The sequence below is a fragment of the Pteropus medius genome, unplaced genomic scaffold (genome assembly GCF_902729225.1).
Source record: "Pteropus medius unplaced genomic scaffold, Ma_sr-lr_union100, whole genome shotgun sequence".
Lineage (NCBI taxonomy): Eukaryota > Metazoa > Chordata > Mammalia > Chiroptera > Pteropodidae > Pteropus > Pteropus medius.
In genome coordinates this window covers 1,381,123-1,406,610 of record NW_024340700.1, presented here as the reverse complement: position 1 = coordinate 1,406,610, position 25,488 = coordinate 1,381,123, and the positions used below count along the sequence as shown (strand labels likewise).

General features: G+C 32.7%; 1 protein-coding gene across 1 annotated transcript in view; it reads right to left on the bottom strand.

The window, feature by feature from the left end:
* Nucleotides 1-25,488, bottom strand: part of LOC120617489 (laminin subunit alpha-2-like) — a 230,348-nt gene that overhangs the window by 98,831 nt on the left and 106,029 nt on the right. The window contains exon 2 of the mRNA XM_039881118.1: nt 3,876-4,046. Within this exon, the coding sequence (XP_039737052.1) occupies nt 3,876-4,046 (171 nt within the window). The remainder of the gene's footprint in view (nt 1-3,875; nt 4,047-25,488) is intronic.

The following is a 25,488-nucleotide window of genomic DNA, read 5'->3' as shown; positions in this document are numbered from 1 at the left end:
CATCAGCCATTACCTCAGGGCTGCCTATGCCCTTGTTTTATTTTGGTTCTCAGTCATTGGTCCTTGTGCTTCTCATTTCCCACAAATTCTGTTGCTTTTCTCCTCTTCTAAACAAGCCCAGCTCATGCATGGGTGAGAATGGCAGGCGTGGAAGTTGTGGGATGTTCCTATTTCTATTCCCAAGGCTGCATGAAGGGTACTTAACTTCCTAACCTCTCACTTGGAAGTCAGCATATTTTCCCACAGAAATGTAAACAAAGTGGTGGTTAGCTTCCCTGCTACTCTCCTTCATGAATGACGGATGTCTATGGGTTTCAGTCTTGAGAACTTTTATAGAACTAATTCTCTGGGAAGATGTTTCAAATGAATGACCTAACAATAACCTTGTAGATTAGAACACAGTCCTTTTTTTGTAAATTGAAGGAATACTTCGAAAAATGAACAAACCATATCACTATGAAGAACAACCATGGACTCTTGATTTGCCTACATAATTTAGTAATCCAGTCATGTGTACTAATGAGATGCTTATGGTAATATGAGTTATAGGACAGAAAAAAAATTGACTTTTATTGGTAAATTATTTAATTCATCTAAACATGGACTTTGTTTTCTACTGTCTTATCACAGCAGTCCACTGAGACGAGGTATCCTATCTCATTAATGAGAAATAAAATTGCTGAATAGATTAAATAATTAATGCTAGTTAACTTGTTCTGTTGAAGGTGTCAGGTCTTTATAATGATGACAAATATAAGAAGCATAACTAAATATCAAATAAATGCCCTTGGTGATGTGAGTGGGTGCTGAAATTGGCCCATTAGGACTCAGAACCTATAAATGAAATATTACTGGTATTGCTTCTGAAGAAAAATAAATATCACAGCAAACATTACCTAAACATCTTGCACCTTCTTTACAGTTGTGGATTTAATATGTGATATAAACACACAGACACACAACCATATTTCAAAATTAAATTCATGGCTCTTAAGTAATTGTGAGAGGAGCTGTCTAATTGGAAATGTTGATATCTTCCACCGCAGGTCAAATTGATATGAGAATTATTCACAGAAAGGAAGACTGGGAGATGAATAAACAATGAACCATAATCCCCATTATAAAAGTTTAATCATAATTAATTTGCAAAAACGGATTAATTGTTGGCATACTTCCCTTATTTCAAAGGAGACAGAAACTTATCCTTAACAGGGATAGCTACACAAGCCAATCCAAAGCTAACTGCATCGGAAAACTGGTGAGGAAATCATGATGAAAGAAACCTTTCAAATTGCTAGTTTTTAATTGGGAAGCACAGTCTACTAACAGAAAGTTAGAGTTTCCTTTTCTTTGTATGGTAATTACATACAGACCTTCTAGCTGTTTTATTCTAGCTGTTCTCTGAATTTGTGGAATTTTGTCATCTGTTAATCCAACTTTTACCAAAATATATTTATTATTGCTAGATTTTTATTCCACTCAATTTTTTTCCCACCCCAATCATTGCATCTGCCCTCCATCCTGTCTCTTAGGACCACTCACATTTCCTCCTTTTTCTCCTTTTCTAGAATGCCTTCCCCTATTATCTCAGGTAATTTAGCTTTTTAGTGTCGATATAAATCTGACCACCTCCTTGAAATTTTCTCTTGTTATTTCAGTTCCCGCTGATGTTTTTCTTCTTAGAAATTTTACATCATTTATAGTATGTACCACAAGTTAGAGCCCTGAGTTTATTGTTTTGAATATTCATTTAATTGCTTTCTACATCTACATCGAAGCCATGTTTACCCTAATATTTTACTTGTAGGCAGGAACTGTATGTATTTGTTTATACACATATTTATATATATATATATATATATAAATATATATATATTTATATATTTATATACACACACACACACACACACACACACACATATACACAGATGTACATGTATATATGCATACACACAGACACACACATGTTATTTTATATACTTTAACTGTCGCTCTCTTCCTAGTTCATCCTAAATACACATCTACTCACTCCCAACCACCTGCCCACCACTGCCCCCAATCACTTCCATGCCTTTAGGCTTTGTCACGTTCTTTAGGAAATCAGCAAGGCCACCAACCAGTTCCTGAACCAATGACAGTTTCTCCCCATCAAGCTTCATCTTTTTCCTTAATGAACTCAAAGTTTATAGTCCATCAGTCTTTTATCTTCTGAAGTTTACTTCAATTTTATTGCTTTTGATGTTTTCCCAGGGCTCTGAACCAGATCCTTTGCTCTTCACATTCTATACAAGAATAGCTAACAGATTGGATGTGTTCCACCACTCCCCGCTCTTATCCCCCTACCATAACAATCTACACCACAGAAAATAACTAGAGTTATTAAAAGGCAAGAAAAGTTCTCATGATTGCCATCTTTGGTTTCTTAATTACTTTTTTAAACATCAGTGGGAACTGAAGTAACAAGACAAAGTTCCAAGAAGGTGGTCAGACTTAGACGGGCACTAAAAATCTAAATTCTGTCATGTACAAGACCAGCAATTTTAATCGCAAAAGTCCCAGTTCTCCACACATATTGTTCTCAGCATCTCTAATTTAAATAATAGAGAGAGGACTATGTATTATTCCATTTAACCAGCTGCAAGAAAAAATGCATGCCTCTCAACTTTCTTTTGAGATGAAAAATGTAAATTATGAAAGAAAGCTTTCTTTGTTTTATGTTTTACAATTTAAAACAAAAACTAAGCAACTGTAATAGCAATACAACTGTGAAGCTTTATCCCCATTATCTCACCTCATTGACATTAAATATCCACTTTATTAATCTCCCGATATATATTTGATGAATTCTCAGTGCATATTTTTAAAACAATCTCTCCATTTCACACCATTCTCCACTTCTCCATATAAATGTTTTACTCATCAAACTAAATCACTTATAGTTCTCTGGATATATCATGCTGTTTTTTACTTTCAAGATTTGCGTAGGCTTTTTCTTTCATGACACTTTTCCCCTTTTCATCTTACTAACTCTTATTTTTTTCAGTACACGAGCTGCTTTCTCTCAGGAATCACTAGATGTTCCCTCAGTATTCGATTTACTTTTCTGTTTCTCTTATTTTCCCCTCCAAGTCCCTAAGTCAAGGGCTTGTATGATTTGACATTATGCTTCAGTACAATGCATTGGTAGTAGCAGGTATTCAAATGCTTATTGAATAAGTCTGATATATCGGTTCTAGCCATCCCCAACTACTTGTATTTCCCAGAGCAAGTGAAGTTTTCTGTCTTATTCCGATCTCTCTTCTTGGTATTCCTCTTCTCTTCCTTCTCTCTCCTCCTTACCTGCTCTGCTCAAACTTGTCCTTGGATCTCAGCTTAGACAGCACTTCATCTGGCAAGGCTTCATTTATACCAAGACTGAATTTGTGATCATCCTCTCTGTGCCTCAGGCCCTTATGCTAATTCCTTCCTTTGTACTTACCACACTATATGTCAAAAGTATGCTTTTTGCCCATTTCTTTATTAGTAGAAGCAGGGACCACACCTTATTCCTGTTGGATCCCCAGCACAGTACCTGGCACGTAAGTGACCAATGAACGACTAAAGCCTAAATTAATAACTATTATTCTTGAGAAGTAAACCTAATGACCACCACAGGTCTTCAGCTAGAAAACCATGGTATGTACCTGGTATGTATAAGGCACCCCAGTAATGTCTGTCAAGTGATGGAGAAGGATGGTAAAGAATCTCACAGAGGAGGAAAAGTTCCAGGAAATTTGGAGATCATAAGTGCTTTGACTTTAATGCAAATCGGCTTCAAATCTCTCAATTACAAATCCTGCCCAGGACTATAAATGAACACATATTAAAATACATACGATATGGATTGCTGCTGTTTTGATTGCAAATTCGACATTGGGGGTTCCTCACGGGCTGCCCAGGCACATGTTCTACCAACTTGCAATACATTTCAGGTCCTTTTTCTCCACATGTTGCATTTGTGGTGATGAGAGCATTAGAAGCAAGATTCAAGACAGCAGGAAATAAACCTGAAAAATAAAATGGACGAATGAAGTTGTGTAGACAACAAACAATGAGGTATAATTTTGCTGCATTTTAAAATAAAATTAAGGTAGGGTATTTTTCAGAGCATTAAATAAATTAAAATGAAATAATCAGTGATAAATATCTGACTTCAGTATAATACATCAATATCATGTGGTATCAAATGAAAACATTTTTTTCCTTTCTAGAGATATCTTTTTAATTTATTAACCTCTAATACTTAATTGGAAAGAAGGTCCTTTCTCTAACAAACACTTTTAAAAAAATCTTCTGTTCATGTTACTGGAAAAAGTCTTATTGAATCTTCCATCTTCTATTTCAGCTACTTGATATCTAGTAGTAAACTATATTCGTATGTAAAAACTTTTCACACAACTTATGCATATATGTTTTTCATGGTCATTTTTATGCTCCAATTATCACTTAACATAAGTGTTTATTGTAACTCCTTTATATCCAGATTGGAGAAGATAGGAAATGATGAAATATTTTGGAAGACCATTTTTTACTTCCTTTTGCACTACATCGCCATATTATACAGCAATATCTTACCAGAAACAAGTAATCATAGTAATCTATGATCATATAACATAAATTATTTCCTAGATAAAATAAAAGTAGCTTGCTCGGAAACAACCTCAGAGGCCAGTTTCAGTGCGGGACTGCGGGGTCTTTCATTCCACAGGAGAGGCCGACTCAGGCTCTTTATTTTCTATGACTTTCTGTCAACTCTGTTTCATACATGTCTAATATTTATATTTAGTAGACCTCTTTTTCAATGACCATATAGTAAAGTCACTTATCAGAAGTTACTCTCTAACTGAAAAACTCATTTTGGAGAAAGTACATTTGAGATTATAAATAATTTGACTCAATTTAGGTAAGAAACATGCTGAGCATCTAGGTGGTCTCTGTTCTATATATGTGCCAAGTAGGTCTATATTGATTTAATCTCCAACAAAAAGTTCTTTACTGACTAAATCTTAAGTCCTGATGTTTTCCTGAGATCCCTAGAGTTTTGAGTTCATAAGCGTTTTCTCCTTCATCTTCAAAATTTAACACATGCTGGGTATAGTGTAAACACTCATTATATTTTTAAAATGAATTATAAATATTGGCGTCATAAAAGTTCTGGTGCATCTTCTGAATAACAATAATATTGATAATAATAATAATCATAATTGTATCTAGCATTAGTGAATGTTTATAAAGCGCCAGGTACTATTCTGTCAGAGATTGTTCTAACATTCTACATCTGCCTGGACTAATTTGCTACACACAACATCCATATGAGCTACACACTACTATTACCCCTAATTTATTAGCATGTTCAGTAACATGCCCAGAATGATAGGTAGCAAGTAGCATAGCTGTTATCTGAGTGCAAACAAGCTGGCTCCAGCCTATCCTCTTAATCACTATACTGCACGGTCTCTACAAACATAAACTTAGTGTTAATTTGTGGTCCTGGTTAACCCTAGAATTGCCATGAAGAAACAATAGTAAAGCAAATAAAAATAATTTTAAATAATTTGAACCTCTACTGTAATCACTATCAAACTTTCAAAGAAGTAGATGGATTCACAATAGGAAACACCTCAATGCTCACCTCGGTCTCTCTCATGGTCTCCCAAAGAGCTGCCTCCAAACAATATTCTCTCTTTTCCCTCCCTCCTCTCAATCATCACTCATTAAATCCCTCTGATTCTGCTATTCCAATCCAGTGCCCTGCGCACACCCAATAGCCCTCCTGTCTTGCGCTTTTCTCCAGCTAATAGGTATTTGATTTTTCTGTGTTTTCCAGGAGTTCAGAACTTATTTTTTTACTTCATTGTAGTCACTATCTCATTCATTATTCCTGACAAATTTTTTCCCTCAGGCCACCACATCATCTCTATGCTTTAGCTCTCACTTAATGAGACATTCTGTCAATGTGATGTGAGGTCAGCTAATATGATTATTGGTCAGAAAAATATTAACCATTTGAAAAATTATTTTTTATTTCATGAGGAAATGTACAATGGTTTATAAAAGGTACACTACTATACAAATGTTATTTGTTAATTTATTTTTTAGTTTTACCTGTGTAAACATGGCTTATTGGAAACAACTTAAATTTTGTGAACTTTGTCAGGTTACAAATTTAGAAATAATTTGATTGTCTCCAGAGCATTATCTCTCTATCTCAGGCATTTTATTCTCTAAGTTGGTAAACAACATATGATTAAATAAATAAGATTTGTCTATATAGTTTTCTCTTCTGTAATGCATTAGCATTTTGCATTTAACTGTAGAATTACTATTATTTCATCAAATATGTGCTGAACATATATTATTCGAGGTACCATAAAAGATTTGGGAATGAAAATACCACTTGATGAGCTTATCATGGGAAGTGATCTTGAGCTGAATCTTGAAGGAGAAATAGAAGTTTGTTTGGTAGAGAAAAGAAGGAAAAAGCAAACATAACCAGGCACAGGGAATAGCATATGAGTACAGACTTTATCCTGATAGCTTACGTATGCTGAGTGATTGAGATAGTACTTGAATTTGTAATTGTTCTAACCTGTTAGATTATGAGATTGTGTGTGTTTGTGTGTGCGTATGTATGTATGTATATACATATATGTATATATGTATATATAGACACAGATAAAGATACATATAGATTACACACAAAGTATCCATAATGGGTCACATATATATATAAACACAAGCCACTACCTATTTGTCACTGTTAGTAATTTTAGTAAGATTTTCCCCAAGTTTTCACAATTTTAATTTATAGTGTAAAAAACATAGTAAGAAGGGAAAGGTATGTCGGGAACCCTGTTTTTAAGAGGCCAAACTTTACCTCTCATCTTGCTGGCCTGCAGGATGAGTTTAGGTAGCTAAGCCTCTTCTAGCTCCTTCTAACAAAGCCAGATTACTTACACAAATATTGTCCCAGACAAGAGCCATCTCTAAAACTATACTAGGACACTGTCAGTTTAGCTCTGTGATCTTTGTCTCCTCCCTCACTTCTAACTAGTCTAACCTTGACCCTGACCTTGGGTTCTGTTTTGTAGGTATGAATAAGAATCCCTACTTCCTGCTGTGGTGCATCCCTGTGGGACTTAATCTGAGTTGGCCAGGCCTGTGGCTTGTCAGATCTAAGTAATCATGAAAGAGCCAAAAAGGGAAAAATGGCTAATGAACACTATTTTACTGTTTATTATATGTTCTAAAAATATAGAATTGAATTATATTCCAATTTCCCATAAAATTAAATGAATAATATGTGAGTAAAATAACATGGCTACAAAATAATTACAGGCATGGAAGTAACATTGATTCAACGACTATTTCAATGTTCATTAAATAATATGATATAGCCTCCGGTAACCTTATTGTGTAGATTTTATTAGTCCCATTTTACAAATAAAGAAAGTGCAACTCAGAGAAGGTATGCACAAAGTTGTGAATGAATGAGACTGACAATTAAAATTTGAACTCAGCTCTTTAACTCAGACTTATTCTTATCAGCAAAGGTCATCAATTTACATATTTAATAAGAGAAATACTTACCCAGCTCCCATCCCTTTGTTGCTGCATAAAATTTTTTTACTCATAAAGGAATTACTGAAATTTATATTTATTATTTTTTGATTCTTTCTGTTGATTTGTTTCTGTTATACTTATTGATCATGTACTCAAAATTAACACTTTTGCAATTTAGTTGTCTCACTTTGTGGTCAGAAAACAGCTGCCTTTTGGAATTTTATCAGTTATTTTGTTGTTTATTTTTAAAAATCGGTAAAGCGTATTTATCAGGGAAGGTTCTCAATTAGTTGCTAATGACCACTTTGAAGAGTCAGTCAATATCTGAGCTTTTATTGAATCTTCAGCAGGTTGTATTATAGATCACAGCCAATTTTCATTATATGTTAAATCTATTAGGCTGTACCTACTTATTCCTATTCAAAAGTAGCAGAGCAATATTTATTGTCATATTCAATATGAGTTACTTGGTTAAGACTATATAAACATTGAAAGTATAAATGAAGTACAAATAGCTGATGAACCTTTGTGGAGTATTGACTTGTAGCCTCTTAATTCAATTTGAGGCCATGTAATGTTAATGACATAAAAGCCAGTCATCATTATTCATACAATTATAATTGACTTTTTTTTCTGAATAGTAGCTAGACTAATTAATTTATTTGGATTTGTAGCTTAAGGAACAAAGTTGAACAAAACACAAATAATATTTATTCTCCATATATTATATATTTTTATTAAACATTATAATATGTATATTATATAGAGAATAATATATTGTGTTCTGTAATATATACATTTAGTAAACAGATGATCTGGAAAAAGGCTAAGTCTACATCACATGAAGAATAAAAATTTTGCTACGATATGGTAAATATTCAGAAAATTCACCAAATTTTGTTTTTATTTGTATGTTTTTATACTATACATGCTTTCCCAAATCCTATGGTATGTTCATACAAGTTTATGTGATTTTCATTATCTGCATTCTCGAAATCTCATATTCTGGTTTTCAAATGACAGAAGCATTTTTAAAATTCTGCATATGGAGATTCTACTTTTAGTAATTGTGGAGTAGCTACTATTGGATCAAACTTCTCACCAAAAACAGCTATGAATTATGAACTAAATATATATTTTTTAAAACCCCAAATATCTTAAGATATTGGAGAACAACTCAAAGCAGATAAAGCAGGAGAAATGTGTATGCTCAGAAGAAGAGAGGTATTGGAAGTGCCCCAGGCTGTGCCATGCAAGGTAGCTTAAAACTCAAATAGAAACTCACAGTTTTATTCTTTTTTTTTTTTTTAAACTTACTTGAAGAACCAGAGGACAAAACTGAGAGCAACCACAAGTGCTATGATGTGAAGAAAATACTGGAAAGGAGAAAGCCACAAAAAGGGAGATTTAAAATATATGTATAAACTCTTCCCAAATTTTTCATTGATGATGTATGCTGTAGGTAGACTCCAAGTACCCCCGCTGGAGTTAGAACAGAGATCACAGCTGTATTCCACAGGTGAAACAAGAGCTCAGAGTCTGAGTCCAGAAAAGTTAACCAACTGATATAACACAAAAATGAAAGTAAATGACTATTCGGAAAAACAAAACAGAATCCCAAGTCTCCACAAGGTATCATTCACAACATCCAGAATGTAATTAATATAATATAATATAATATAAAGTAATATATTAGACACACAAAGAAACAATAAAATGCCACTCATTCTTAGGGGAGAAGTAGTGAATGGAGACCAGCACTGATGGTGAAATTAGCACACAGAAATTTTTAAGCAGGTTTTACAACTATGATCAAGGATACACTCAATAAAGGCTTATAATGAAAAGACAAATAAGAAATTTTAGCAGAGGAATAAAAGCTACCAAAAAATACCAAATACAAATACTAGAACTAAAAAACGCATTATCTTGAATAAGAAAAAATGATTGCATGGGATTAACAGAAATTGGAGATAACAAGAAAGTGTATGTAAACATAAATATAAATCAATTGACTTTTTTCCTAAGTTCTTTAAATACATATCAATGTTTAAAGAAAAAAAATTATAACATTGTGGTGAGTGGGGGGTTCAATGTATGTTGATGTAATGCATATGACAATTATAACAAAGGAATGGTGGGAGTAGGGATCTTGGTAAATGGACCTATATATTTGCAAGGTTCTTATGCTTTACGTTAAGTGGTTCAATATTAAAAAGACTGACAACACTAAATGTTTTAAAGTTTGTAGAGCAACTGGAACTCTACTCCATTGTTATCAGGGATGTAAATTAGTACAACTACTTTAGAAAACAGGCATTTTTATTAAATAAGTTTAAGCCTAGACCTACCTTCAGGACTCTAAAATTCCATTTTGGGGTAAGTATCCAATAGCAATGACAGTACATGTCCATGAAAAGACCTATATAAGAATGTTCATAGAAGCTTTTCTCATAGTAGCCAAGTGTGAAAACAGCCCACGTTTTCATTAGCGGGAGAATCAATTCAGAAATTGTGGTATAGTCATACGATGGAATACTATTCCACATTAAAATAAACACTGATACTGATACATGCAACAACAAAATGAATCCAAAACTCATGATGGCAAATAAAAGAAGTTTTACCAAAAAAAGTACACACTCTATTATTAATTTATATGAACTTTTAGATCAGGTAAACCTAATCCACTGGGAAAATAACACAGAAAAAAAAGGTTGACTTTAGGGGTAGAGACTGGGAAGAGGCATAAAGTAAATTTCTGGGGTGATGCAAATATTCCAATAGGAGTTTGTACTATACAGGTGTATATATTTGTTAAAACTCGAATATTATACTTGATGAATAAATGTTACACCAAGTGAGGACTTGAGCATTTCACTGTAGGTAAATTTTACCTTAAAAAAGAAGTAGACCATTACTGAAGTCTAGTTAATGATATTCATGATGATGTGCTTAGGCATGAAGTTTGCAATGAATCAAAATTTAAGACAGATTAGTTATGTACAGATGGGTTGATATATAATAAAGCAAATACAGCAAGATGCTAATTTTAAAAGCTAGATGCTGAGTATATGGGTGTGTACTGTATGATTCTTTCAACATTCTGCATGCAGAAAAATTTTAAAATAAAATTTGGCAAAAAAATCTGTAGAAATATTATACATATATATAAGTATATATCTGTATATATATACAAAATGCACATACATGTATATGATTTATCTTACTCGTTGGCTTTTATAAATTGTAAATGTCAGTAACAATAAAATATTAAATTGACATTTGTTAAATCAAATGTGAAAAAAAATTTTTTTGGATATGATAAAGGAAAATTACATTTTCAATCCCATTCAGAAGCAGAAGAACAAAGCAGAAAAAGCACTGGATTAACAAAACAGCTGGAAGTCTCTTCAAGACACCTGCAGATAAGCAATAAGCAGGTGGTTCTATTTTCCTTGTACAGCTTTCCAGTTCTTCCAAGTTTTATTTCATAAGAACTTTGACTTAAGATCATATTTAATACATAAGTGTTGTCTTTTAAAAAACGATAAGCGAATTAGAGACAAATATATCTACGATATTAGTAAGTGATCTGCTGTGTGGCACTATTCAGAATGGTTCCTTAGGCTCCAGGCAATGTTTCTTTAGGCAATGAACTAGAAGGTTGTTGTCTGGAAGCAAAAAGAATTCAGTTCAAAGAAGCCTTGTTACAAATTTACAAATAAAAAAAATAATTCCCGGAACCTAAGTGGCACAGCTAGTTTTCAAACACGATTCTTATAATTCCAAATGAATTAGAATTAATTTTAATATTAAAGATCCACACTATCTCACTCCCCTCCTGCTCTAAATGAAAACTATTTTCACCTCTTCCATCATTCCTGAGTTTTATGCCATCTAGTTCTTCTTTTCCTTTACTTATGCACACTCATGGACCAACTTCCATCACAGTTTTATAAGTCCTAAAATTTATTTCCAAATTTCTCCATTTTAAGAAAGTGCTCGAACATTTTCAATGTAACTGAAGCCTTAATTTCCTGACAATGACATTTCTGTAGCTTTCTCCAATGGATTCTGGAATTACTGGGAGAAGAAAAAGAGCCTCTTCTGGCTTCCGCTACTTACAAGTCAGTCCCTTTCGCTGTGAATTATAACTTTTTTAAAAATCCAAAACATCCACTCTTTCACATGCTCATCTTCATTACTGACTGACTTCATTAAGAACAGCCACAAAAATATTGGTAACTGATTCACAGTTATCTTTATCCTCAAATTTCTGACATTCTTACTAAGTAAGTGAATGTAAACCAACATTAATAAAATGTTATTCCACAGACACCATGAAATGTTAAAAGTTACTTTGAGGACACATATGTCTTACTTCTCACCATTCTAAGATTTCTGCTTCCAAATTTTTTCTTTAGTTAAGCTCCATCTATCTATCTATGTATCTATCTATCATCTATCTATCTATCTATCTATCTATCTATCTATCTATCTATCTATCTATCTATCTAATCTATCATCTATCATTTATATTTCTATATACTTCTTACCATACATCTACTGCAAAGGCATCTTAACCAGTCTTCCTGCATGACTCTACTTCCATTCTTCTTCCACACTGCCACAGAAATTATGTGACTAAAAATTAAATCTGATTATGTCGCTTTCTTGTTTAAAGATTTTTGTGAATTGCCTGTTACCTATAGGCTAACAAACTCCTTGGTAATCTGGACATTTATAATGAGGCCCCCATCTATCTCTCTGAACTCATCTGTTTCTCCTTTCATGCCTTCCTCAGTGTCCAGTGTACTGATAATATCTTACTGTTTACAAATAAACCAGGTGCTTTGAAAATTCTTTATCATGCCATTATCTTGTCTGTTCTACATATAATTTTGTTTTCTTTTTTAATATGGTCATCTATCGTTGTTCATGACCCAGTTCCAATATCTCCTGTACTGTGAAAGTGTTTCCTGACTTTGCCACACGGAATTTGTTGTTTCTTTCTTGGTATCTACATAGAACTTAGTACTCACATCGAAACTTCAATATCTTTTATAGGGATCTCTATAGCATTGCTGAGTACAGGAATAATACTAGCTAGAGTATAAAGGCACTTGAATTTAAATTTATTGAATGAAAATATATGTATTTGTATAATCTTTTGGAAGAGAAATCTGGCAAACAAAAGCTATTAAACCAATCAGAACCTCTATTTAGTCGAAATATAGAACTCTGTTTTGGTACTCTAGCAGAGTGAAATAATTCTTTTAAAAAGGTATTTAAAAAACATAGTAGACCTTTATCATTTCTTGACTGTCCAGTCATCCAGCGTCCATTTCTATTATTGGGTAATTGGTCTTGTATCTAGTACTGAGGGTATGCAGTACCCTGCCTCCTGCCACGGAAGTATAAATAAGATCTTTCTTCTCCCCTTCTTTTGCAATTTGAACATGTGTGTATGACTTTGGTCTAGTGCTCTGAATCTTGAGAACTTGAAGTATAGGACTGGGGAGATAAAGAAAATAAGATTATGATAATGACAGAGATAATAGTACCAGTGGAGGTAGGAGAAGAAGGGGTGACAGCAATGTCTGCAAAAGGACCCTGACTAGATTATTCAGGCAGTGAAACCTAGGAATGGCCTTGATGTCTCTCACCACCTGAGCCTGGTTTTCAAATCTTTCCAACAATTCTGCAAGTTATGTTTTGCTAAACAGTATTGGTGATTTCCGTTGCTTAGGATAAAGAAGCCAGATGGATATAAAGATCATATGTTATAATTGCACATCTCCCTATATTCACATAGACACACACATACAGACACACACACACACACACACACACAAACATGACAGTGTGATAATAGGAAGATCAAGAGAGAATAACTTTATTATAACTGACAAAGTGGATGAATATGGATACAGTTGCTTCATTTAAACATCTTTAAGATAAAATGTGAAGGAACAATAGTAGTGAACAATCACAACTTCTTACACAAAGACCCAATGCTTATACAATGATCATGATCAGAAGTGGCTACAGTGTCACTAAAAATCCTGTTTCAGGATGAAAGTCCCTCTAGTTTTGTTGTTGTTGTTGTTAGGCTCTTTATTTCGATTATCTTTAAATGTGTGAAGTTTGGTAAATCATCGTTTTTAAATGATGATGATCGAACTCATGTCTTTAAAGAAAATCTAATATAGTCTGGCAAAAATAATTTATAAATACACTTTGTTTTTATCATTTTAAATATTAAATGAAATGAATATGATGGAGTATCTGTCTTCATTTTCTGTGTTGAGTGTATTATAATATTTTTATTGATAGTCAGATATGATATATATATGCTTATATATCAGTATACACAACACATGTATTTTAATTTCACAAATAATGTTGCTTGTTAACATCTATAGTCCAGCTTGCAAAAATCCTCATTAATTGAAATGATAACAAATGGTACTGGAGACTTGCAATAAAAGTCATCAGTCGATAAAACAATTCTCTTCAATATACTTGATTTTTAATAACTTAAAAATTATTATGCATTGTTTACAACAACACATTACACATCTCTCTCTCTCTCTCTCTCTCTCTCTCTCTCTCTCCTGTCATCCTAGTCTTGGTACACAATATTTATCCTGCTTGTTCATGCTAAGCACCCATCGCCTCTCAAAAAATAGAGGAAGCTGTCTGTTTGAATATTTCTAACTTTCTATTTCAGTCTTCTGTGTCTGTGAAGCATTTTAAAAAATATTCATGTGAGCAAACAGAGTTGTTTGCAAGTGCTTCGGTATTTGAAAGACGAAAGAGAACCTGCCGATTTAAAGTGTTCTAAAACATGACATGGAAGAAAAGGAGATACTTGTCTGTGGAAATTCTTAGCTATGTGGGTGCATAGAAACACATTGGTATAAAACAAAAATGGGACAAAACAAAATGTTGCTGAAGAGAATGGTTTCCAGCCGTGCACTGCAGTAAGCAACTTAATACTCTTGATCTATAATGTAGACAAAAGTTTTATAAAACTAGAAAATCAGTCCAATTTGAACTAATAGCTGTCCAGACACCAGGCTTATAAGCTGGAAAAAAATAATGGTGAATCCATTTGTGAGAAGCGAACAACAACAAGGAGAGCACGTATTCAAGTCCTAACTCATGTTTACAGGCCTTTCAAATTTGTCTTCTACTGCTGCTTAATTCTGCCCTTTTCACTTTCCAAAAAAAATAAAAAGGATATTTTTGGAGGCTTCTGGGTTGCTTTCATCTCCATTCTTCTTTTTTAATCAGAGAAAGTGGTACGTGTTCCTCTGTAGTTTTTAAAATTTTTACTCTGTTTCTTGCAAATAAATTAAGATGAAACTTGAAGTGTTTTTATTGTCATCAGAAACAAATCAGATGTAGTCATACTTCAATAGCTCTTAATCAGATTTTGCTTATAGAATATCAACATGTACTCTGCATAACAGATATTCTGACTAAAATAAGAACTATGAGGGCTACTATAAACTCAAATGCATCTTAGTCACTTAGCCCAGTCAAGCAATATAAGATTTTATTAAATTTCTGACAGAGAACATCATTAATCTTATTAAGGCAGATTACATCATGAATTTGCAGTGACCTAAAACTTAAACATACATAAGAAACTAATTGCCATTATAACCCAGATTTCTGGTGAGAATACTAACAGATAAGCCAGAAGAACATAACAGTGCATTTCTGTAACAGTGAATTCAAGTAAGCCATTTGTACTCAAACTTCCTCAAACTCTTTCGATATTTTTTTTGAAACCAACTCCAGCTACCCTATGCTTGAGAAATTGACCACATTACCTCTCGATAAAGATATAAAAATTAATAACAATTTGAAATGTAAAAGAAAAACAAAAAATAGCAAAAAGAAATAATCTCTATGGCTATATTAAATTATTTATCTAATTTCAAATGTGTACCTACAAAATACAGGTCTCCATTACTTCCACTTCCATTATTTATTGAGTTCGTATTATCTGATAGGCACTGCTCTAATCACAGAATTTCCACTCCTTACAATTTGCATGGCACTCTTACCCGCTATCCATTATAATTAGAATCTGCAAACTCTTTTTTTTAATGTTCCTCTTGAAGAATAATACTGAATCATCCTAAAGGTTTTCAAAATCATATGATAGAAAATAATTATTATAGATTATTTATTTAGAATGTTCACTTATTTAGAATGCTCAAGTATAAGAGTACCCAAAATATGCATTCGGGGGTGGCAGTTGGGGAGAAATAGACTGCTTCCAACCTTCTTCCAACCTCATTTCATCAATATCAGCAGAACATATGCTCGGTATCTGCTCTCTTCTGCCTGGCTTCCAAAACCAAGTCTATAAACTGAATGTCTCTTTGGCAGGTCTGCCTGAAAACTCAAAATGAGAAGTAAAAAAGGCAAAGGAGAAAAAATGCAAAACACTTTTAAGTCACTGAAAATGAAATTATAGCTTTAATTTGGCAATTACTCCACAACAGAGATGTTTGTAATAAATATACAAATTGAAAACTTTGTGCCAACTAACAGTCCAAAAAATAAAGATTAAAATATGATAAATCTCTAAGCTAATTGCTATGCAAGGAGCATAGACTTATATTTACATCCCTCAAACAAAAAGATCAGAAAAAGCTCATGTAAGCTTTGATGCATACAATGGCAGCAGGAAAGATGCTGGTCCCCATGGGCCCTGCTCTTTAAGGACTGCTAGACAATTTCTTATCTCTCATGATGAAACAGAAATAAAACCATCACAACAACACTGTTTTACATTGTGTTTCTACTGGTTTAAAAGACCCAGACAAAAGGAAAAAGGGAAAGTTACATTCATTTACTTTGCTCTTTGTCATTTGTTTTTATCAGTTAGATTTAATGTTCCTTGGGGCATGATCCTGGATACTTTTCTTATTTATTCTCCTCCCCAGATAATCTCATGCACTCCTAAACCATTTATATACTATCTGCATAGTAAACAACTCCAAAATTATATCTCCAAGCCATATATCTTTCAGAAGCTCCAGGCTTACTTACCAACTGCTGGGTTGACACCTCCACTGAGATTCTCTTGAGTATCTCAAACGTAATCTACCCAAAACAGAGCTCATGATTTCCAATACTCCAGCACCCGCCCCCTCCCCGCCACGGGAATCTCAAATAAACTATTTTTGAGTTCTCTCTAGCTCAACGCATTTTACTTTACCCATCCAGTGTCCCATACAAAACTCTGGGAGTCTTTGTTGACACCATTCTATCACTAAATCCTATTCTAACTCTAAAATTAATTTCATGTCCATCTGCTTCTCTCCAGTGCCACTGCCAACACTTGGAGCCAAGTTACAAGCATTTAACATCTGGACTACTGCAATAGCCTCTTAAATGGACTCCTGATTACCCTTTGCCTTTCTTCAAACCATTTTAACAAAATGAATTTTCTTAATATACAATCTGATCAAATCATTTCTCTTAAAATTTTTCAATGGATAATAATTGCATCTAGGTTAAAATTCAAAATTATTATCCTGGTTTATAATATCCTCTCATCGCATTCAAAGAATTCTGCCTTTAAACAGTTTCCTTGCTCCTAAACTTTCCTCCACTCTTCATACCTTCTTATCTTTCACAAATGTTTCTTTCTTACATCTTATTTCTTCTGAGATCTTTCCTAACCCTTTCTAAAGCATCCTCCATCGCAATTCCTAATTATGCCATACTTTTCGAGTGTAGCACTGATTTCATTATGTAATTTTATATAATAATCATTTATCCAAGGTCTATCTTGCTTTCTGGAACGGAAGTTCCATTACAGAAGAAACCACATTTGTTCTGTTTATTTTGTCTGTCACTGTATTCTCAGAGCCTGGCCAGTGCTGAACACATAAAAATATTCAAAAATATTCTCTAATAAGAAATTCATCTTAGAATTTAGAACATAAATTGTGCACCTATTCTGAAGAAGTGGGAAACTTTCTTTCGTTAAAATATAAAAAGAGTAAAATATGAAAAAAAAGCAAAACATAACAAAAACATGCAAAAAAATCTCATAAATACATTTCTATTATCATTTTGGTGATGACAACACAGAGAGAATGTTAGCATTAAGGGCTAAAACCTATATATATTATAGATATATATAATATATATTTTTTTTAATTTATTATATTAATTGTCTTCTTAAGCCCAAATCCCTATCTTCTGAGTAGTTTCTCATCTTCTGTCTTAGAAAATAATAATAAAAAAAAAAACTATCTTCTGTGTTTCATTGTCAGTCACTTTGCATTCTTTTTGGGATTAGGTTGGTTTGGTTGATAAATCAGAACTTAGATTGACTGATAGATGTCTTTCCTAATACCCCAGTCTATCCTCCCCCTCAATCTCCTAAGAAAAATTGGAATATATAAATGTATGGTTCGAATAAATACTATGTTAAAGTTATGTTCACTGCTGGGTTGATTTTAGAACTTTTATATTCCATTATCACTGTGCCAGGTCTTAGCCTGATCCATAGGGTGAAGACTTAGAATGAAGGTTGCATAAAAAATACTTCACAACTGACTCAAGCAACTAATTCTGTTTTATGCTTTAAAAGCACATTCTATGCTGCTTCAGTATATCTACGGAAAAACTTGTTTTATAGACAAATTTTTTTTTAGTAAGATTTGACAGTGTTTATAGCAAACCACTTTGTTCTCTGTCAGGTGTTTGAATGCACACATAAATATGCAAGAAAACACAAATATTTTGTTTGCTCTTGTAAATACTTGAAAAGTGAAAAATCAGCATTTTACAGTCATTTAGCAAGCATTACTAATAATAATTTTCATTTACCAAGCACATATAAACTCCCAGATGTAATGAGTTTTTGTCATTTTGCTTTTGCTTTTTACCAGCATTGTATGACCACTAAACTCTAAGTTCCTTGAAGATAGAGGCCATAATTTATTAATCTTTTTTATTCTCAGAGATGACTAGAGTCATTGATATCGAATAGGTGCTCAGTAAATATTCATAAAATTAGTAAAATCTTCAGAGATTCTGCAATTTAATTTAGTCACACAAGTTCTAACTTCTTTCTAAAAAGTTCTTTATCAAGCAAGTATACTTGTTCTAGTTTAGCTGATCTGAAACAAGCAAACAAAAACAGAACCAAGAACCAAGAGTCACATGGTATGTACTGTTAACATTTGAGTAATGAAATTTATCAATTATAATAAACGTGTAGCACTGAACTTTACAAAGTATTTTCATTGATCTCTATTCTCACAATGTAACTATAAGATAGATAGAATAGGCATTTATTATCTAAATTTTGTAGATAAAATAATAGAAGATTGGTAACGACAGATAATTTCCTAAGTCTGGAAGTTGTATTTTTTAAATCCAATCTCAATACTTCCTTAACTATATGTAACACATCTTCATTGAATTCCTCCAACTGTCTACTTAGGTAGGCAGTAACTATATAAGAAAGAACAATACAGGCAAGGCCCCCGACTTCATAAAACTTCAAACAGTGAAAAAGAACTATATAATTTCTGTATAAATTGTATTAGGAACATTTCAATATTGGAAATAGTAAATAAAGGACCAGAGTAAGGGTTGACAGTGACAGAAAGGAGAAAATTTCAAAGATACTCCAGGTAAGTCTGGACAGAGTTCAAGCCCTGAGGATGGGCTAAAGTAAGGGTGGATCCACGTCCAGAGAAACCAGATTCAGCTAATCTTTACCTTATATACCTAGGCAAAGATCTGGAGCCTAGGTTTGGAGATGAAGAACTTAAAGATAAGGGTCTAGAGAAAGAATGTGATTCTGAGTCAACTATTGTCAAAGAGGAAAATTCTGTATCCTAGCCCAGAGACAGAGGTAGATTTTAGCAAGCCAATCTCAACTAATAAGTAAAGGCAAGAAGGTTCTATAACTTCTGGTTGCCCTGGAAGTCTGAGGAAGAAGTGACCATGCCATCCTTAAAAATCAACTTATGATATTTAAAATTAGAAAATTTTGAAAAACTGCTTTTCAAATGTGACCAAAAATAGCTTACTACTGCTTACTAAAAACATTTACAAAATTTTTCCCTGATTTGAGTTTTTTTCTCCTTACAATTCATATTTTTTTCACAACCCATGTAATTTTTCACAATTTGTATACTTGAAAGCATTCTCTTTTCTCCAGTTATTAGTAGGTACTAAGAAAATAACTCACCATCACCAATTTTAGGTTCTTTAATAATGTCATTTAAGTGTTCTAATCTTCTTTAGGGTTCTCCCAGAATGAATACCATTATAAGTATTTCCATTACAAGGATTTCCAGATATTCGAAAAGTGTTTTATCTTCCCTAGAGTCAATGAGTTTGGGACACAGAGAAGAGAAGATGATTCTTTCTAACTTGGAGTGGTTACTAGTTATCCACACGGAAACTTATTCAGTTCTCAATTCTGCTTGGCAGTCAAGTTGATGGAGTCCAGCATATATACTATTGGGGATAAAGAAGAATATTTCTGTAAGTGTCCATGGATGGTGTACCTTTGAAGTATTAATCTTATAATAAGCATGATATCCAAAATGAAAAATTCTTGCTTGAAAGATGTTACAGGAAGTATTACAGAAGGTGTCTAACTGTTCCTTTATTAAATATTCCTAATCAGTTAAATGTGACAGAATGTGTTACAGAAGGTGTATAACTGTTCCTTGCTCAAATATTCCTAATCAGTTTCCTTTTTCAAGAGTATCACTCTACCAAAACTCCATCCACTCCTGAGTTTTTATAAGCCACCACACATGATACACTCTTATTTACACTCTCTAGTACTTTAATTGCAGGGTAGTTAGAGCTCTTCACTTCTGATGTATAATGAGCTCTCAGATCACTATGGTATCATAAGCTATATTTTTTCCTCCATACTTGCACATGGAGTAATTTTTTTGTCATCTTGTTTTAGTGTCATAAGATTTTTGTTTCCAAAGTAAATTTCTCTTCAGTTTTATACATAAAACTTCTGATTTGTGCCCACCAATTTCTCTACCTTGTTCTCTCCTTGTATCTTTAATAAGGTTTTATCTATTTTTGTACTATGGTTAATTTAATAATATACTGTATCATGTAAAATCGTATCTAGATAATATACCCTGAATTATTTTGGGAGTAAAATATATATTTGTCGAGTACAGTCAGGTCAAGAAAGTTAAAGGTTGGTCATTTTTGTATTGATATTGAGTTTTATGATTACCACCAGATTGGCTTATGGCTGGAAATTACTGGTCAGAATAAACTATCCCAAAAGGTAATTATCTTATTCAAAATATTAAAATATTAATAAAAAGTTGATAATACTAAGAGCTTAAACTTAGACACATATAAAAGATTAAATTTAAGGACTTTATTGATTCCCTAAGGCTCTAAGATTTATTCAAATCACAAGAAGTTCAACTTAGTGAATGAAATATTTTCACTATATAAATCTATTCACTCACAAAACTGTAAACATTAACTGGTCCCAAATACGTTGAAACAAGAGATTTAAAAAACATTTTCAGAATCCTATATATTTGCTTAGCTACAACAAACATACCCAGTAAAGTGTTATTCTTTAGAGAGATATATTTTGTCTACCCTGTGAGTACTGAAGCAGGTTTGTAAATCATGCTCATGAAACTGATAGATATAGGGCCTTAAGATTTGTAGATATTCATAATAATATTTGTTTATTGTCTCTGTTTCTCTAAACTACATTGAAAGCTTCTTTGATAATATATCTGCTTAATATAATGCTGGACCCAAGAAAGTGTTCAAAAACATTTGATAAATGACTCAATTAATGCATAAATACAACATTACCCATCTCACCTAGACTGTGTTAATTTCTCTACCTGAATTATTCCCCATAGATCTAAATTTAATATTTCCTTGAAAATCAGCTCAAAATCTATCCTCTTGATAAAAAAAAAAATTCCCCATCCTTTCTTATCAATTAATCTGTATCATACAATTTATCATTTAAAAATGTTCTTTATTTTATTCTTTTTATGTAGATATATTCATCACATACTTGCTTTGAATCTCCAGAATGCCTAGCATATCAGTAAGTGCATAGTTAGTGCTCAAAATTTTATCAAACTCTTTCATTTACTTACAGGGTATAAACATACATATCACACGCACATATCTCCACGTATTAAAACCTATCAGTTATTAGGTAAAATTTCCTACAAATAAACAGGCTATTATATAAGGATTCTAACATATTCATTCATTCATTCAGCAAAATGTATGGAGTGCTTACTGTATACAAGACAAGGCCAGCCTTGGGCTAATTGCTGTGAAGTTACTCATTTCTATAACTTCCTCAGGATCTAGCTAGAGCCTTGCACATAATTAAAACCTGCTTAATCAATAAGAAGATGAGGTCTCTGTTCTCAAAGAGTTTATTGCTATTTCAAGACATTCTCTTCCAACACAAGAGGTATTACTAAGCAAAAGATATGTATTGCCTTTTGTTTTTAATACTAATACTTATTTTCTGTTCTCTTATCATCAAAACTGCCTGGACTTTTCCACTTTGAAAAATGTTCAATTTTAGCTATGGTTGAATAGAGAAAGTAAGGAACGAGCAGATGGCTGTCAAAACACCAATAACTACATACCATGGCTGAGAACTTGCACACAAAAATATGCAACTTGGTATACAGTAGACTTCTTCCATGTAAATGCCAAGGGACATCTGGCTTGAAAACTCTGCAAAATCAATTTGATGCTATTCTATATTTGCTCTGTCTTTCACGAATATTAAATTATACTAGCATCTGCTAGAATCCCTGACAGGAAAGGCTATGTCTCCAGAACCATTTCAAATCCTAGTATTTCATTTTCCAACATAAGAAAACAGCTAGAAGCTGAATCCTGACTTACACGAAGCATATCATTTATATGAATGAACTTATTTGGGAAATAGAATCTTTATGTCTAAAAGAGTTAATGTATTCCCCACTCACAATAAATTCCCCTTCTCTAACAAAGCACGTATATATTAATTGCTTATAAACAGCTTTATTCTTGGAGTTTTTTTCTAAATTTCTATAGCTACTATGTTAGACTCAATTTTCGTGTACATTTATACAACTGTCTAATGCAAAATATTTTACTACTGTGCTACTTGCAACTTGAAAATATATTTGGTTTCATCAGAATGTCGTATAACTTAATAGAGAAAACGACATTCTGTAAATTTGTTGATACAGTTTAAATGTATTTAATTAGCATAGATACTATATCTGGTCAAAGTACCTATTTCATTCTACATGAGAGAAAGGTAATTGATATCATGATTTTAACTTCACACAACTTTTCATTCTATTTAATATCATATTAAATATGAAATTATGAACACATCTTAGGTAAAACAGCCTAGAGAAAAAGTAAATGACATTTTTTGAGAAAATAAATTAATATTCAAACTAAAACACAAATTCTAGTTCATGGTTAAGTTTGACAGACACAAAGAAATACAAAGATGGTTGGTAAATCTTTGCATTTGTGAGTGCGTGTGCAGGTGTGTGCACAGCAAACACATTTCTATGATTGAATCTGCACTGCCTGTTAAATGTTGCATGGTTGGAAAATGATTCTAAGCTGAAAAAGAGCAAGGACTTTGTTCCACTAAAAAGAAATCACTGTAAATTTTCTCAAGACTCCATAATGTAGTTGGAATGTTTCAAATATGATTTCCTTAACTGAGCAAAAGCTGCCACAGGTATACTGTACCCTGCCCTCCATTCTGACCACAGAGCTCACATCACTGCTGTTGAGTGACTATGAAATTTCCCATTCCCCATTTAAAATGCATGATTTTTCACATTATACAGAAAGCAGAAAAAAAGTGTCTCCCTTAATTTAAATTTTTCAATTTAATTTTAATTCTGATATGACTGGTCTCTTTTCTCCATGGACCCTTCTTAGGTTTGATTTCTCCTTGACCTACTAACAAAGCAATTGATGAAATGAATAATCATAACTACATAAAAGCAAAATGTGATATCTCCACCTTTATGAAAAAACAATAACTGTTCTCAGATCACTATTTTTAAAAATATCCTTAACAAAACCAAAATTTATGATTTAAGCTTTTAATTTTTTAAAATAGTAGCCTATGTCTGAATACATACTCATTTAAGTGCAAAGGCAAAGTACATGAATATTTGCACTTTTCTCCAAAATTTATTTACTATAGCTAACAAACAACCCAAGAGTGAGGGGAGGAAAAAAGATACTTTTTATAATTAGAAGTGAAAGGTCTATTTTTTGCAAAAATAGCGGAGATACACATTTTGTTTATTTTTTTTTATATTTTATACTACCTCTATTCTCCTTTCCCAATGATTCAAACTAAACTTCTCAAATTTACTCAGATATAGACACTTACTATGTGTAATAGGAAATTACTATCACTGCAAGATTCATTTCTATACATTACGAACCCCCAAACTATTTAGCACTAAATTAATTTTTAAATTTTTAGATGTTAGAAAAAAGCATTTCTTATGCTCTTTTTTATTTTGACTGACTTTAAGCACACTTCTGCCTAATCAAAAAATGGAAAGATATTGGCTATACCATTATTATGATATAACATGTCATAATTTCGTATGCACAACATTCTTGTATAAATTTAAAAAAAAAATATCATGGTTTCTACATTTTTTCACATATCATTTGATTTATTTATCTTATATATTCTCTATATAACATAATACTTAAGTAGATTCAATAATGAGGGTGTATTTAAGTTCTATACTAAATTTATGAATTATCTGCTTCTAATATAGGTCAACTTTCACAAATGAAAGGAAAAAGTAAAGCACTTCTTCCAGACTCTTGCTAAATCAGCTGCTAAAAGGCCCTTTCAATCTGAATGACTAGCTCTTATTCATACGCCACTACTCATTTGGTCACTATCATCTGTCTTTAGAGAAGTCAGACCTTATTTACTCATGTTTTTACATAAATATGTGTGTGTGTGTGTGTGTGTGTGTAGCACTTATAACAAGCACTATGATATGGAGTGAATGACAAAGACAAAAATATATTGATATAGAATCGATACCTGATGAGCTAACACAGAGAATGACTTATATGGGATTAAGTAAAATCAAGTATATAATACAAATTGATAAGTGATATTATAAATGTTGAAAGGGAAGACATTTAGAAGAGTGGACTGAATAAGACCAGGGACAATACAGCAAATTAGAATGTGATGCTACCAATGCAGGCAAGATATAACCATGGCTGAAGGGAACTGACAATAGATATAGAAAAAAGAGAGAAAAAAATTAAATTTATTGGGGTGACATTGGTTAGTAAAATTATATAGGATCCAAGTGTAAATTCTATAATATATCATCTATATATTGCAAAGTGTGCTGATCACCCAAAGTCCAATCTCCTTTCATCACCATATATTTGATTCCTTTTGCCATTTTTTACCTACCCTTTTCCCTCTGGTAACCACTTTTTCGTTTTGGTTATCTTGTTCATTTGTTGCTTTCAGTTTTATATCCCACAGGTGTGTGAAATTATATGGTTCATGACTTATTCCATCTGACTTATTTTGTTAGCATGATATTCTCAAGATCTTTGAGAAAAGAGGGAAATTTTAAGAGCATTAAGAAGGTAAAAATCAATGAGATTGATACTTCCTCAAATTTAAGGGTAAAAGAGAAGGAAGACTCAAGAACAACCTCCAAGTTTCTTTGCTGGCACTCAGGTAGAGAACACAAAGAGTAACAGATCAGGTTGAAGGTCTAAACTTGGAAGTCTCCAGCATACCCTTGGAATGGATTCCAA